General features: G+C 41.8%; 1 protein-coding gene across 3 annotated transcripts in view; it reads right to left on the reverse strand.

Annotated features, from left to right (window-relative positions):
* Positions 1-17044, reverse strand: part of pcsk5b (proprotein convertase subtilisin/kexin type 5b) — a 124505-nt gene that overhangs the window by 72671 nt on the left and 34790 nt on the right. For all 3 annotated transcript variants that reach the window (XM_033618842.2, XM_033618844.2, XM_033618843.2), the window contains exons 7-9: positions 16662-16834; positions 10161-10373; positions 6786-6886 (exon numbers count right to left, since the gene is read on the reverse strand). In XM_033618842.2, the coding sequence (XP_033474733.1) occupies positions 6786-6886; positions 10161-10373; positions 16662-16834 (487 nt within the window). The remainder of the gene's footprint in view (positions 1-6785; positions 6887-10160; positions 10374-16661; positions 16835-17044) is intronic.

Genomic DNA, 17044 nt, shown 5'->3' on the forward strand with positions numbered 1-17044 from the left:
GGTAAATAAAACACAGTATTATATACAGTAGGTGGAAGATTACTGAGGGAGAAAATTACAGAGAGGCAAAGACGGAACCCGTAGATGCCCATTCACCCATCCCTCGCTTCTCAGATCTCACGTGAGATCCATTACGAGATGGCAGCCATGTGCCTCAGCCGCTTTGATGTCCAAATGCTACATTAAAAAGGAAAAACCAGGAAGAAGTGGGTCACCAAGTTTCCTGGGATTCCCTTCCATCTCATATGCCGTCCAGATGCTCCATTCCCTCCCCTCATGTCACTCCCTCACCATCTGAGACCTCCAGAATCTGCACTACTCTCAATCAGTCGACCTAAAACAAACATTTAAGGTTTGCAACCCAACATTTTGAAATTTAAGAAGATATGATGCGAGAGGGAGACAGAGAGTGACAGGCGGCGAAATGAGTCTGACCTGAACACACTGTGCCTTTGCCCGTTGAGCCGCTTACATAAGAGCAGGTTCTCTCACATCTTACTGTGATCTCTTAAACCAAAAATGCACTTAAAAATCTTCAACATCTGGGAGACGTCTCAGCATCACACATTTAGCTGCTGACTTTCAGAGATTACGGTCAAAAGCCTCCTTCGCATATGCACTTTATCCTGTAAATGTTCTGTCAATTTTATTTATCTGTGTCAGGGAGTAGCACTACTGGGCTGTGGACGGGGTTCATCAAGGCCATGCTTGGTTTTGTAAGTCGCTAGGTTTTCTGTATTTTTATCTTTAATATTTTCTTCTTTGCATATATTGCGTTACATATTTTATGGCTTTAATGTAAAAAAATTGCATTTACTTGTAATGAAAAGAGCTGTACATAAAATGCTTTATCTTTTTCCCTGATGTCACATGAGTTATGTGGAGTTGCACACATGGTGAGAGAAAAATAAATAATCTAGGAAATAAACATGTGTTAAAGAGTCAGATCTTTGCCATATGCAACAATCCCAGATTGACAGATGCTGAGTATTGCTGCCTTACATAGATATCTGAAGCTAGCTACATTTAGAGGTTTGGTGTGATTTTATTCATTAGCTGAGTCAAGTTACAGAACCACATTTGGATTTGTCAGTCGGACATGTGTGATAAGATCCTGAAGTTTCTGACCTTCAGGACACAAGGATTTTTTTTTTTTTTGATTCCCAAACTTTTGCACACTACAAGACAATGTGTGCTGGCTGTCCCCACTGACCTGTCCTATTTGCCACAGGCCAGCCATCATAACAAAATCCAAATCATAGTTGGTATTTTAATTCCAACCATTTAATTTGTAGTTTTACTTAGAGAGCAGAAAAATTCAGCTATGCAGAGAGCTGGCCATCAATCTCTCACAGCACGGAAGAATATGTAAACATTTCACATTAGCTGTCCATCAGGCATTTAAAGCAAAGTAATTAAATGTATCTAATGGAGTGTTCGGTCCATTTTGCAGTTATCAGGTTAACATTCAAAACACACCCTGACACACCAAGCCCAAAGTCGGCAGGTGGTCAGTGCTGGGCTGTCAGTAAGGGTGCTTTCAAACCTGCCCTGTTTGGTTCAGTTCAATTGAACTCAAGTTCATTTGCCTCCTAACTGCAGTTTGTTTGGGAAAGTGTGAACAGAGCAATCGCACTCAGGTGCGCATCAAAACAACTGGATTGAGACCTTCTTGAAGAGGTCGTCTTGATCTGGTTACAAATGAATTCTGGTGCGGTTCGTTTGTGCTGAGAACGTGTTGCGACCTGGATGTGAACCAACTGCAGTCTCATTACACATTGTTTGGGTTAAACATGAGCATGTTACAGTCCTGGAGGATTATTAATGTGCACCTCCTCCTGTACTGCCTTAATATGCACATTCAGCACATCCAATGCATCAAAACATTGTTTTCTAGTTGGAGCCGCGCCTCGTTTTCAAACTGTATGGTTTGACTAAAATGAAAAATGACAGCAATATAGTCCACGATGCCCAGCGCTAAAATCAACCTGCGTAGTTGTCCCTCCATTGTGACATTAGAAAGTGTCACATTTATCTTGCAAGTGTACTCCTCTTCAACGTTTTGTTTACTTCCTGGATTTTTCCCACATGGAAATTCTGACCAATCAAGAGCAGCTTTCTCACACAAGCATTTTATCTGGTCTGCTTGTAAATGCTGCTGTGAGAACACAAACCAACTCTAGGCAATTATGCAACTTTGTAACAAAATTAGTCTCTGATTCGGACCAAAGTAAGCGAACTCTCGGTCTTGAAGCACCCTGAGTGTCTGTCACCCTGGTTTTTGAGGTGCGCCCCGCAACATTCTTCCTACTCGGCCCTTGTTGCCTGTTTTTGACACTTCAGTGCATTGAATTGGCAACAGAGACAGTGGAGCGTGTTGGTGAATAAAATCACCCTGATTGGCAGTTCAACTCAGCAAACACAGAGAGAAACTAAAGTGCGGACTGTAAACAAATGGCAAAAGTCAGGAGGTCGTGACTTTGAAATAAACTTGTTAAAGTAGGTAAGATTATGTTTTTAGCCACTGAGCTCTTTAGCAGAAACTGTTCATATTTGTCTGTGTTATTGTTTGCTAGCACACAGTAAATATAGTTTGGTCTTTCAACATCAGGTTGTGTTGTTAATGTGCTAACTGGCTAACAAACCAGTGCCTTGAATCTTTTAATGAAGATTAATGAAGACTACCTTCGCCTGCTGCTATGGAGAGCTATTTCCTTTCACGCAGGCACAGAACGTACATGCTAGTTGGTCATTGGTTGTGGTCTTTGTGGTGTGTTCGTGTGCAACTTTTTGGCTAAGACACAGGCAACGTGAGCCGACGCAACAGTCGGACTTTGTGGCCACTAGTTCTCTGATGTCTGTTTGGTGTGTCTGAGCCTTACGAGATGAGATCGGGATAAAACAAAGAAAAGAAATACTGGATGGAAAGAAAGTTTTGTCTTTTTATGGGAGGTGCTGCTTGCAGTGAAACTGCAGTACCACATCACTGTGATGCCCAGAATAAAACAGTAGCTAAGATACTAACAGGCTGTTACATGTTTAAAATTCACTAGCAGCCTCAATGAGCACACACTTGTCTAATCCAACTGAAAAACACACAACAGCTGAAAATAAAATATCAAGTAAAAAATAATTAAAGGATGGTAGCACAGATAAGTGCCATGAAAAGTTGGATTCATTAATGTTCAGATCAATATTAATAGGCTTAGCTGCCACTGTGTAATTATGGTTTCATAAATGTTTTATGGTCATTAATTAAAAGTGACTTTGGCATCGTTATCTAGGCCACGACAGCCTCCCCATAAACAAGCCAATACTAATTAATGGAGTAGCTCGCATACTGGGGAAAACCAGCAGCAAATCAGTATGTGTAATATAGGTTTCTCTGCATGCTGCATCCAAGTGTAATCATGGATGAAAACACACATCTGTAGAGAGAATGCAAAAAGGGAAGGGAAGGAGGAAAATGAAAAGGCAAAAAGCCAAAATTTCCAGTAGTCCATCTCACCTTGGTTCAAAATGTTACACATCAAATTAAAATTTGCCTCTCTAACTTGAACTTTAAAGCCAATGACCCTGTCCCTGCTTTGGTTGCTTAAAACCTCCCAGTAGATGAGATTCTTATGGTATCCTTGCTTATTTCTTGTTTATCCTCCTAATTTCCTCACTGAAGTCTCCTGTCTCCACGTTCACTCTCTTTTCCATCTCTCCACTTCCAAGGACAAAAGGAAAGGGGAAAGAAATAAAAGTTTCTGAAGCTCTAAAACATCGCCGCCACTTGCCGTGCTAGACTCGAGCCCATAAAGAGATAAATCATGTACTGACTTAAAACATCTTAAACTTGGCAAAGTCTACAGAGAGCGGAGCATGGGACAGTTTTCTGAAGCAACATGTTCCAATCCACTCTCATACCGAGACCTCACAACAGAGAGTTTAAAGAAGTCTAGGGCAATGGCGTCTTGACATGTTTATCACAGAGACTGCTCGCTTTCATTCACCAGATAAGAGCAGATATGATCAGTATGCCACAGAATTTGTCTAAACTCTTTCCGTCTTTTGCTTTCATCTTCTGTTTGCCTGCGTGTGCATGCATGCAAGTTTATCCATGTGAGAAAGTGAAAAAAGGAAAGAAAGAATGAAAGAGAGTGTTTGCCTTGGAGGAGGGAAAAAAAGACCATCGTGACAGTAGTGGAGGCACAGCACGCATGACAGAGAGGAGGTGAGAGCTAGCAGAAGAGAAGAAAGCAGGCAGGCAAGAAGCAGTGTGTGATAATCTTGTTGAGGAAACAGGCTTATGTGCCCAGCACTGCCAGGAAACTGAGAATATTTTCTACTGGGAGGATTTGGATTGGATTATCCAGGTTAAATGAAGTGACCTCAGCTAACTGAGCTGCTCAACATGTGATGATGGGGTAAAGCCCAATTCAGAGTCTCCGCACCTGCACTGCACTCTTTCCGATTAACGAATTTATCACAAATAAAGCACATCGACCGTTTTCAAAGAGGGGGGCAGGACAGACATCCGCTGTGTCTCACACAGACAGAAACCAGGGCATCTAGACGGCACAAGGGCAGGACAGGACTTTGAAACTGACTGAAAATAAACTGCTTTTAAAATCTGTCTTTCTTACTTTTCTCATCTTTGAAAGTGCCAACTTTGAAATTGGCACTCCTGTCCCCTCTAGCAGAAATGTTTGGCATGAAAGCACCTGGCCCCAAAATGTCTGTGGGTAGCCCTGCTTTTTGCAGAAAGCATGAAATTCTGTCACCAAGGACATCTTCAAACCAAGATCTAAATGGTTTATATGTTTAAAAGCAACAAAACAGGACAGTTAATAATAATGATGACATTGTTATACAGGTGATTGTGTTATAAGAAGCATATCTCAAGACAACCATCTGTGTTACATCACAGTTTTTTATATGGATAAATATAAGAGGGGAACAGATTTATCAGTTTGGCTGATTAATCAGTGCCGACAGGACGCTTCACAAACTATGTTATTGATGGAACTTGGCTCCAATAGTTCAACCAGTCACATGAGAACGTACACCGACCAGAGCCAAAGAGGGGAGGGCTGTGTTAAATGATCAATGGGTACAGCTCCATAGAAAGCAGGTCTCCTCTGATTTGTGAGTCTGCCCAAGTGTATTGTTTCTTTTAACAGCCAGCTAAAGACACACCTGTTTAGATCGGCGTTTGGGTAACTTGTGTGCACCAGAGCTGTATTTTCCCAAGTTTTGTGTATTATTGTTGTGTGGTGTGAATTCTTCTTTCTTTCTTCTTTCTTGTGTGTGCAAACAGTTTTGCTTGACATGCTTGACCTTTTCATGTAGTCACTTTGGTCTCTAGGATTACTTCTTATTGTATATTGGCCTTGTGAAGCATTTTGTGACTTATGTCTGCCAAAAGCGATATATAAATAAATCTGACTTACTTACTTACTTATTGTTCTTCATTTTAACATGTATTTGCATAAAGTTTTGTAGGTAAACTGCAACAACAGACACTGTTAGACACTTCTTCCACAGTGTTGGGGGTGGTTATTGGCTTTTACCTATTCCCTATTTCCTATTAAAATGGCATTTAAAATTCCCCACTGTCGACCTCTAGAAAATATACCCTTAAAACATACAGTAATCATATTCTATATTTATTCATTATTTTATAAAGAGCCCTCTGTTTTATAGACAGCTGACATGAAACACTGTGTACCAAAGTGCCATCATGAGAACAGCCATAAACTGACAGAACAGTTCAGAGTTCACGTCTGCAGTAAAAGACACAAACACGCTTGTCTCAGAATCCCAAGACTATATTGTGATATTTGTGTGAATGTCTCTGAGGAGATGGTACTGCAATATATTATTATATCAAGTCATATGTCCCAACTCCGTTAACACTACACTATGTACACACTTCAGCTATATATAGTTGTCACTACTCACGTGCTTAATTCTGTTAAAGTTCAAGCACAGTTCACCACTGATAGCGTGTCTCTACACTTGAGTGCCTGAGTGTACCAAAACTCCCCTAAAACCTTTTCAAAGGTGCACTAGAGGCCAGGATTCATCAACAAACTTCCCCTACCAAGAAAAATGGTTTGTCTGTCACATCAACACACTGTCCACTATTGATTTTGGCCTGACATCCAGAATAACAGTTTAATATCAACAGCCTAAGACTCCCTTCATTCAGCATTTCAATTTTAACATCTGCTGATATTTGTGACCCTAAGACCTGCTTTGGCTGAACCAGAAGGGGTCCTACATTAATACGACCTTTCAAGAAGGCATCCCTGCCAGCTGCAGATGTAGAATCAGTAAATGTAAATACATCACGACATAGAGGCGGGTTAATTGCATGTAAGTGCTGAAACTCTGAATTGACCGGATGCAGGTGTATAATGTACTATGGTGAGATAATGTGCTCTAACCATTACATTCTCTAGCCCACCATCCAGAAGTACATTTACATTTGTTGTGCTGCTCACACTAAAAGCAAGAAGCTGATCTGTGAGCACGCATGTCCTGCAGGAGTGTCTCTTCCTCTGAAGACCTGTATGTCTCCTCACAAATGTTGCTGGGATTAACTGACTTAAACAAAGACAGCATTTTCCAAGTATTTAAATGCATCTCCACGCTGACTTGACAATGATGCATTTGTGAGAAAACGCTTCACGTGTTCCCCTCGGAGATCAATGAGGCCAGAGGACAAGAGGGCATTAGGAGGTAAGCAAGGGACAAAAAGATGAAGCGAAGGGATGAGGTTAAGTGGATCTTACTTTGCCTCCAGGGCCAGAGCAATAATGGCAGCAGCCATGGGAGCCGAGGCCGACGTCCCCGTGTGACTGTCTGTACATCGATGTCTCAGGTCTGTTGTGATCTGCAGATAGAGGAGAGGAAAAGGAGAGTGAAGTTACACAGGGGATAAAAGAGAAACAAAGAGGAATGAAGACAGAGAAAGGTGAGCAGGGAAGAGATGGGAAAAGAAGGAAGGAAAGAGTCAAAGACGATATTCAGAGGAAAACAGATGAAGAAGCAGGAGTCGACGGTTACAGGAGGAGTGAAGTGAAAGAAGAGCGGAAAAACAGTGACAGGCAGGAGGAGAGGAAGAAAGACACAGACAGACAGAGATTGAAGTCATGAGGATCAGGAGGATTTAGACACACCTGAAACTCCTGAAACTCACATTCCAGCTTTGATACACAGCCTCACTACAGATAACATACACAGATGCTCACACACACACACACACACAAGTAAACATATCAGTGGTTTTCCCCAAGAATTCAAGAAATCAATCCAACCCCCAAGGAGAAGGCAAGGACGGAGAATAAAGAAGGTATAAAAAGTAGTAAAACATGTTGTTAAAGCGCTGTATGTTCACTTTGATTGTATGGACTTTAGACAGCCAACTAGTCAGACAGCTTGACAGTCAGTCAGCCAAGAAAAGCTTGGCTAACTTCCAGCCTGAGCCCTCATCAAAGGACCTTTCCTGGACCAAAAAGTTTGAGGGATTATCTGATGACACACACACACACACACACACACACACACACACACACACACACACAGAATCCGAAATGGTTTACTAAGAAGTGAAAGTGGTCCAACAGCATTTAGCAGACAGGACAGTGTGTGCTCAAGTAGATTAGAATGACATTCAGGTATATGAGGTTCTACTGTAAGTGTACCAAGCCGGAGGGAAACTGGCGAGAATGTGTGTGTGTGTGTGTGTGTGCCTGTCCGTAGCATCAGTCTGAGGAATGTAGTAAGACGCTGCCAGACAAGCTAGCTCACAGTGGACAACTGTCACTGTCCGTCCCAGTGGATCATGGGATTGATTTGGGTCAAACCAGGCCACACCACTGTAGCCACAAGCAAGCACACACCGACAAGGCCAAGTTAATGCCAAAAGCATCATGCTCTGTTCTTAAAGGGATAGTTCGGAATTTTTTGAAGTTGGCTTGTCTGAGGTACTTCTCTATATACAGTGCATTAAGGCCCAGACAAACCAAAGTGACATCAGAGAACTAGTGCAACAGTCGTCCTTCGCTGCGAAGGACGACTGTTGCATCTGCTCACGTTGCCAAAAGTTACACCTGAATGTACCATAAAGACTACAGCCAACGACCAACTAGCATGTACATTCTGCACCTGTGTGAGAGGAAATAACTCTTCATACAAGCAGGCGGAGGTGGTCTGTATTCACCCTAAAAAAAGGGAAACTGGAAGAGCGTCAGGACAGATTGACGACGCAAGTTCGTCAGTTAGCACATTAACAGCACAAACCAATGTTGAAAGAAAAAACATATTAACCCTGCGCCAGCGCACAATAGCACAATAGCACAATTGCAAACCCTTTCTGCTAAAGAGCTCAATGGCTAAAAACATAAGTATACCTAATACAACATGTTTGTTTCAGTCTTACACCCTCTTGACTGCATTTGTTTGTTTTCTTCACTTCCATCTCTCTTTACTGAGCTAAACTGCAAATCAGTGACTTAATTCACAGATGGGCTCCGCCATCTCAGAGATTCAACATGCTGAATTAGCCAGAAAAGAAGCCGACAAAGGTGGTGCAAATGGTGGCAAGACACACTGCAAAAAACTTGGGTGACAGATGCACACCGATGGCCTGACATTGACCGATAGCCAGTCTCTGGGCTTGACCTACAGTAGATGGCGGTCGAGAGGCAGGCAGGTGTACCAAGCTAAGCAATGTACTGCTGTGGATGGGGGCAGCAACAAAACATATTTTTGCCAGCTAAAAAGAAAATGTCACCTCTAAAGCCCAGTTCAGACCAAAGATTCTTGACAAGACAAGTTGAAACGTGCAACTACTTGCACGTAGTTCTGCAATGTTCTAAAAACCTGCCGGTTCACACCAATGCAACTAGATGAGGCGGTGTATCATCTCTATGCAACAACTTTCTGTACTTCCTTTCTGATTTCCAGCTTTTCAGGATTATTTTGCAGCTACCCACCATCTGACACTGAGGGAAACAGAGGGTTCGGTGGGGACGGAGCACCTTCTGCAGCAGGCAAACACACCATCTGCAGTCATTTTGACTTGACCAGTAGACTTCACTACAAGCCGAACGTTCCTTACGTTCTAAAACCAGCCAACAGTGATTTGACCAGCGGAGTTGCAGGTGACTCCATCAGCCAACTGTAGTCGAGCTCAAACCGGCCAGTTCACACTGCTGCAACCTTCTAAAACGGTTTCGTCTTGTCACGAATCATTGGGGGACTGGGCATTAAACACTACTTTACCCTGCTGTCAGACAGCTCTTTCTGATGGCGAACTAAAGCATATCAACGCTTTCTTAAAAGCCACCAGACTCCTTTGACAAAAAAAGTAATTTTACCTCCAAGAACACGGGAGTTGCTCATCTACCGTTGCCTCAAACAGTTAGTTTGTATCATTGTCTGACTTGAGTTTTCTAATCCTTCTAGGATTCACACAGACACAAAAGAACGCCGATCAAGACAACAGTAGATCAGCAACTCCCTGTTCTGTGAAGTATAACTGCTGTTTTTGTCAAAGGGTCTGGTGGCTTTGAAGAAAGCATAAATAATGGCTTCACTTCCCTGTCAGAAAGGGCTGTCTGATGGCAAGGTAAAGCAGTGCAAACATTCTCATTATGGTGCCCACTTAAACTGAGATTGATTTGATCTGTCTGCTTCTCCAAACTGAGGGTGTGCTGACTGACATCTGCTGTAGGTAATACACTGACGATGGATAAGTACCTCATACAGCCCCACCTCAAAAAATCTGAACTATCCCTTTAGCCGAATTTATATATTGGGTGTGCAAATGTTTTCATTATTTCAAGCAACTAATCAAAACATGGTCAGTATCCAATGTAAATTAATGGTTATCTAAGGCAGGGAGACAAACCTTGGCAAATCTTTGTGGTTCATGTCACACATTTAAAGATGGAAAACAGAAATCTTGTCCAAATTGCAATTAAGCACAAAACACCATGCTATAATTTGGACATCAGTGAAGAAGGAAAGAGCATTCTGGCTTTGCAGTAAAATTAGGCCATGGGTTCTTGTACTCCTTTCAAGAGCGAATGTGCTCTAGTGTGTGTGTGTGTGTGTGTGTGTGTGTGTACATGTGCGTGTTTGCAAGCAGCAGCAGTTCTTACAATTTTCCGGTCGTAGTTCTCTCCGCTGCTGTAGGTGGTGGTCAGTGTGGACGAGCATTCCTCCAGGTACCACGGCTTGCGTCCGCTCTCGGCTGTGCTGGAGATGGAGATGGTGTAGATAGAGTTGGTGTAGCCGTCGCAGGAGCAATGGTCTCTGCTGCGCCCGCCATTGCCTGATGCCCACACGAAGATGGAGCCACGGCCCTTCCTCCCCTGACAGGAAAAGATGCAGAGAGGATACAGTAAGAGGCTGCAGAGTTGTCTTAGAGGTAATTACTCCTCACCAGACTTTGTTTTGGCTTAGGTTTTTAATGTTCTGTTAATGTCTGTCATAAAGCACAGTATCAGGTTCTGTGTTCAGTGCACAGATATCACTGTATAAAGAAGATCAGCGAATGAAAGAGCTGGAGATGATCAGTAGGTAGCAGAGACTATGTAAATCCTCAGCGGTCCTGTGAGCATCTGGCAACAGATCTGATGTGATTTGATCCAAGTTCAGTAATCATAATGTTTCGACTGTGCAAAATAGAGTGGTGATTTTTTTTCCTTTGAAAAGTTGACATTGCTCAGTGGCATGCTGTGTTAGTGAGGTTTTTAAATGTTGGACTGAGGTGAATCTCCATCTCTCCTGACATCAGTAAAACAGCAGCAGAGAGACAAGTTCATTTACTAATTGACATCAGACGTAATGTATAACTAGAACCAGTCCTGTCATATGAATTAGTAATAAGTCAGATACAGGACGTTACTTTAAAAGATGTTTGGTATGAAAGTAGTGCACTTTATTGCATCATATCTGATGCTTGAATTTAGCTGTGTTTTTTTTTTTTTTAATTAATTTTCAGCAGGACGAGTGTTATTTTTTATTTTTGAGGGTAAGAGCTGAATCATCTTTTAAATCTCATCTCACGGTCATTTTCTAAATTTTAACTCTGCATTTACTCGTTTATCTTAACTCATGTTGTGCTATTTGCTGCTTAGTCTGAAAATACTGAATAAAAAAAACATTGTGTCATATCCTTGATGTTGGGACCTTGTGTACTCTGTTCCATTATTATTTATCTTGTCAGTACAGTACATGTTTGTCTGCTTTGCTCAATCTTGGTAAGTTTGTAACTTGATTGGATCATTGCTTCTCATCAGTCACACACCAATCGCAGCCCATTCTCACAACAAGGCAGTCCATTTAAATATGGCCTCCTACTCACTGATCCCTGCCACACCAATGCTGCCATACACCACTGCTGCAGCTGCTTCTTCCACTCCAGCCTCCACCCTCCAAATTCAGGGTCCAAACATGGCTTAAAGGTTAAATGGGTATTTTGTGTCTTGCTTTAGGCCCACTTTTGTATGACCGGGGGGGTTTTAAGCATTGAGTAGAGCCATCAGCGGCAAGCATAACTCTATTTCCATTTGTTGCTTTTAATGGTTAAATCTATGACGAGTGTTCCTGACTGACTGCACATGTAGACAAGAGTTTGTTTTCCACAGTATATACATATCACAGATAAATTATCTTTTATAAATTCCCATTTCCTCACAGCAAACAAGAGTTTTTAATAGGGTTGCACAATATACCAAAAAAAATCTAATTGCCATTGGTTTGACAGTGATAATTTGACTGCAACATAAGTCACAATTTTAGTGGGAATGGTTTATTTTCACTGAAAAAATGACATATAAAAATGTAACAAACATGTCTGCTCCCTTACATCTGGAACATGATTTGCAGGCTGGGGTATCTCTGTATCATTACAATGCTTCTTTGCTATTGCTATGTTGTGGCACATTATACCTTTACCAAAGAAATGCAGCTCATGCAATTTGGATATTTCATTGGCCATACTGCCATTATTATTTCAACTAGTTTTAACAATGATTCTTAGTGCATGTTTTGCATTTCACCACGTTTAGGATGAACACTGCACACATATGGACATTTGTTATGTCTGAGGCCTGTTGCATGAGCAGCCAGGCAGCTGTTTAGTATTCAAATTTAGCTATCCAGAAGAGGTTAGACAGCATATTGAAAAAAAATCATCCCAGATGTATTCAGAGGACCTTACTAATTGAGAGGCCATGGCCAGCTCAGAGTGTGAATAAAGACATCAATTCATTTACTAATGGAGTATTCAGTCTCAATTATTTTGAAGTGGAAGACCTTCTCAAGCCAAATAGCTTTTACTATTCAATTGTTCTTCCAAAATTGGCAGAGTTGAAAATGATCTAAACACAGGCCTGGTGGAGACACACTGAGCCAGTTACAGTGCCGGTGATGACCGACTGAGTTGTGAAGGCAAATTTCAGCCAGGAGTCAGCAAAAAAAAGACATCTGATGAACTGACCAACACTGCGATTTGCCCTGTTTGTCAAGACACACTCAACAACATTCATGCGCGCGCACACACACACGCACACGTGCGTGCACACACACACACACATACACACGGATAAAAAAACAGAGTGGAGTTCTTCAAAAGGGGGCTTCTGTCAGGCAGCGATAAGCGAGTGGAGCCCCTCTGAGTGAGAGGGGGATCAGACAGGAGCAAACGCTGACAGATGAGAGCGATGGAGAGCGCTTTGAAAGAAAGGAAGGGACAAAGAATGAGAGGTGGGAGGAAACGGTGAGTAGAGAGCACGAAGGGGACATGAGGATGAAGGAGAGGAGGGGGGTGAAACAATGCAGAACTGATGGACAGTGATCATCATCAAGAGTTTGAAATGGTGCCTATGTGATTTATTGGTCAGAAGAAATGCCAATTAATGAACGTGTTGCATCATAAAGTTCATCATTAACAACTTTAATGATTGATTATTTCATCTAGCAAAGATGCTAAACATCAACAGGTTTTCAGCTTTCATCTACTTTAGTGCAATATTATTCTTCAATATCATGATCACCTGTCAATGTAGAGCAATATCATTTTCTCCGTCATGTGCAATACTAGTTTTCATTGTTATATCAAATTCAATATAACAATATAACCACCATTCTAGTTCATTTTAAGTAACTCTTGTACTATTCATACTCCTATTGTTTCTCTATTAGACACTGGTTTTTGTTTTCGCTCCTAGGAAACACTTCTATCTTGTATATTTGTTATTTTGCCAAATATTGAACACTGTATTGTTATAAAACTGTGTGACTCTAACCTGGGGAACCTACTGGTTGTGAATTGTTAAAATTGTGGTCACTGTAATTTGAACCGTTCTCTGGCATTAATTATTCTTAATTTTAATTTATCCTGAATTTCGTTCGGGATAAATTAAGTTCTACTGAACTGAATTGTTTTCTCTAATAATATATTATTGTGAATTAAATATTTTACATTTTGCACTGTGGAGCAACAAAACAAAAAAGCTGCTGCTGTCATCTTGGCTCTAGAAAATTGATGAGTATTAATTAAATGTTAGGGCTGCACAGCTAATTGAAGTATTATCAAAATCGCAATACGGCCAAGAGCAATATCCAAATCACAGGAGCTGCAATTTTTTGATAAAGGTGATGTGTCACATATAAATGAAGCATTGTAGCACTACAGAGATGCCCTGGCCTACAAATCATATACCAGACGTAAGGGAACATGCTTGTTTGATACAGACATCATCATCATGTTTATGTTTTTTCAGTGAAAATAAAATGCAAAAATTACCATTCCCACTAAAATCCTGACTCTTATGGCAATTGCAACTTCTGTCAAAATAATCTGATTTTTTTTTTTTTTTTGCATATCATGCAGCTCTACAAAATATCAGAAAATAGTGATTGATCAACGATGAAAATAATCCTCAGTTGTAGTACTAAAATGTCCTGAAACCAGAAAAAAAGTACAGAGAGAGCTTCAATGAAGATATATTTTGAAGGATATCACTGTTTGAATTAAAAGCTACTTCCACACAGACAGGGTCAGCCTAATCAGAAACACCTATGAGAGGAAAATGTTGTGCATAGGCAACAAGCGCACACACAGTTTCCCTTCAGTTTTCCACACATACAGCAACACAAGCCGAGTACAACTCTCCCCACAGCTGTCAGTGGTATCTCTAACACCTCAGCTCTCTGTGATAAACTGTCTCTTCAGAGTGTCACACAGGTACATGTTACACCCACAAGCATGTCATCTCCACTCAGCTTCACAAACACACACTCACACACACACTCACTCACAACAGCAGGAGGGCATGCAAGCGCATACACATGCCCAACTCGTACCAGCTGGACAGATATCTCCCTCACCTCTGTCATCTTAAAAGGCCAGCCTGTCAGGAGCAACGGGGACTCTCTTCTGCTCACACTCCCTATGTGTCCATCCTTTTTTCCTCTCTTTCTCTTCTCTTTTTTGTACCATGCCACAGGCACTCAGCCTTGAAGTCAAAGTTTTTGCTTTCTGCCTCTCTGTCTCACCTCCTCAGAGGTCTACATCTGCTTAACCAAATGGCAAAAAGCCAGTCGTAGCAAACTTTGTAAATGTGTAGATGTATGTGTGTGTGTGTGAGACGTGACCACTGAATGACTTCACCCCTCTTAACCTCTGTTATAGCTTTTCCACTCCACTCAGCCAACAACATGGCAGCAGCTTGTCGTTATGCAAAATAAGCTATGAATATGTAAATGAATATATGCTAATAGGCCAGGGCAGCTCTCTAATGTCCGGAGGAGCTTCACAGGTAGAGATAGCCAGCTAGGACTTTCGGATATGAGTATATGAGAGTGAAACACACACACACACACATATCTGCTAGTGTGTGTTTGTGTGTTTATATCTTTTCTCAACATACAGTACAGGCCAAAAGTTTGGACACACCTTCTCATTCAATGCGTTTTCTTTATTTTCATGACTATTTACATTGTAGATTCTCACTGAAGGCATCAAAACTATGAATGAACACATGTGGAGTTATGTACTTAACAAAAAAAGGTGAAATAACTGAAAACATGTTTTATATTCTAGTTTCTTCAAAATAGCCACCCTTTGCTCTGATTACTGCTTTGCACACTCTTGGCATTCTCTCCATGAGCTTCAAGAGGTAGTCACCTGAAATGGTTTTCCAACAGTCTTGAAGGAGTTCCCAGAGGTGTTTAGCACTTGTTGGCCCCTTTGCCTTCACTCTGCGGTCCAGCTCACCCCAAACCATCTCGATTGGGTTCAGGTCCGGTAACTGTGGAGGCCAGGTCATCTGCCGCAGCACTCCATCACTCTCCTTCTTGGTCAAATAGCCCTTACACAGCCTGGAGGTGTGTTTGGGGTCACTGTCCTGTTGAAAAATAAATGATCGTCCAACTAAACGCAAACCGGATGGGATGGCATGTCGCTGCAGGATGCTGTGGTAGCCATGCTGGTTCAGTGTGCCTTCAATTTTGAATAAATCCCCAACAGTGTCACCAGCAAAACACCCCCACACCATCACACCTCCTCCTCCATGCTTCACAGTGGGAACCAGGCATGTGGAATCCATCCGTTCACCGTTTCTGCGTCTCACAAAGACACGGCGGTTGGAACCAAAGATCTCAAATTTGGACTCATCAGACCAAAGCACAGATTTCCACTGGTCTAATGTCCATTCCTTGTGTTTCTTGGCCCAAACAAATCTCTTCTGCTTGTTGCCTCTCCTTAGCAGTGGTTTCCTAGCAGCTATTTGACCATGAAGGCCTGATTCGCGCAGTCTCCTCTTAACAGTTGTTCTAGAGATGGGTCTGCTGCTAGAACTCTGTGTGGCATTCATCTGGTCTCTGATCTGAGCTGCTGTTAACTTGCCATTTCTGAGGCTGGTGACTCGGATGAACTTATCCTCAGAAGCAGAGGTGACTCTTGGTCTTCCTTTCCTGGGTCGGTCCTCATGTGTGCCAGTTTCCTTGTAGCGCTTGATGGTTTTTGCGACTCCACTTGGGGACACATTTAACGTTTTTGCAATTTTCCGGACTGACTGACCTTCATTTCTTAAAGTAATGATGGCCACTCGTTTTTCTTTAGTTAGCTGATTGGTTCTTGCCATAATATGAATTTTAACAGTTGTCCAATAGGGCTGTCGGCTGTGTATTAACCTGACTTCTGCACAACACAACTGATGGTCCCAACCCCATTGATAAAGCAAGAAATTCCACTAATTAACCCTGATAAGGCACACCTGTGAAGTGGAAACCATTTCAGGTGACTACCTCTTGAAGCTCATGGAGAGAATGCCAAGAGTGTGCAAAGCAGTAATCAGAGCAAAGGGTGGCTATTTTGAAGAAACTAGAATATAAAACATGTTTTCAGTTATTTCACCTTTTTTTGTTAAGTATATAACTCCACATGTGTTCATTCATAGTTTTGATGCCTTCAGTGAGAATCTACAATGTAAATAGTCATGAAAATAAAGAAAACGCATTGAATGAGAAGGTGTGTCCAAACTTTTGGCCTGTACTGTATGAATACCAATGTCAAAGTCTTGGCTGAGCATCTGAGCACATGTTCACTTGTACATTGATCTGCATGTGTATACATGAGTGCATGTGCCCACCATGCGGATGCCGTTCTCGAAGGCCTGCCTGGCCAGAGACGCTGGTCCATCCACAGTCTTTCCATCATCATCAGGTCCCCAGCTGGCGCTGTAGATGTCAATGTGCTGCGGCTGGAGACTCAAAGACTTGGCTTCCACCATATCTGTTACATCGCCATCCAGCATTCGCACACCTAACACACAAACACAGAAATAATGTGCACTGGTTAAATCTCTGTCCTGTGAATTTCCACAGAACTGGCTGGATAACGATATACATTAGGCAGCCAGGGCAGCTGCTTAATGTCCTGTCATCATAACAATAATGAATTAAACACAGGCAAATCAAGTCATTAATTAGGCTAATCTACACATTAATTAGCAAGTATTTCCATGTCAGCTTT

This window comes from Epinephelus lanceolatus, chromosome 9 (genome assembly GCF_041903045.1).
Source record: "Epinephelus lanceolatus isolate andai-2023 chromosome 9, ASM4190304v1, whole genome shotgun sequence".
Lineage (NCBI taxonomy): Eukaryota > Metazoa > Chordata > Actinopteri > Perciformes > Serranidae > Epinephelus > Epinephelus lanceolatus.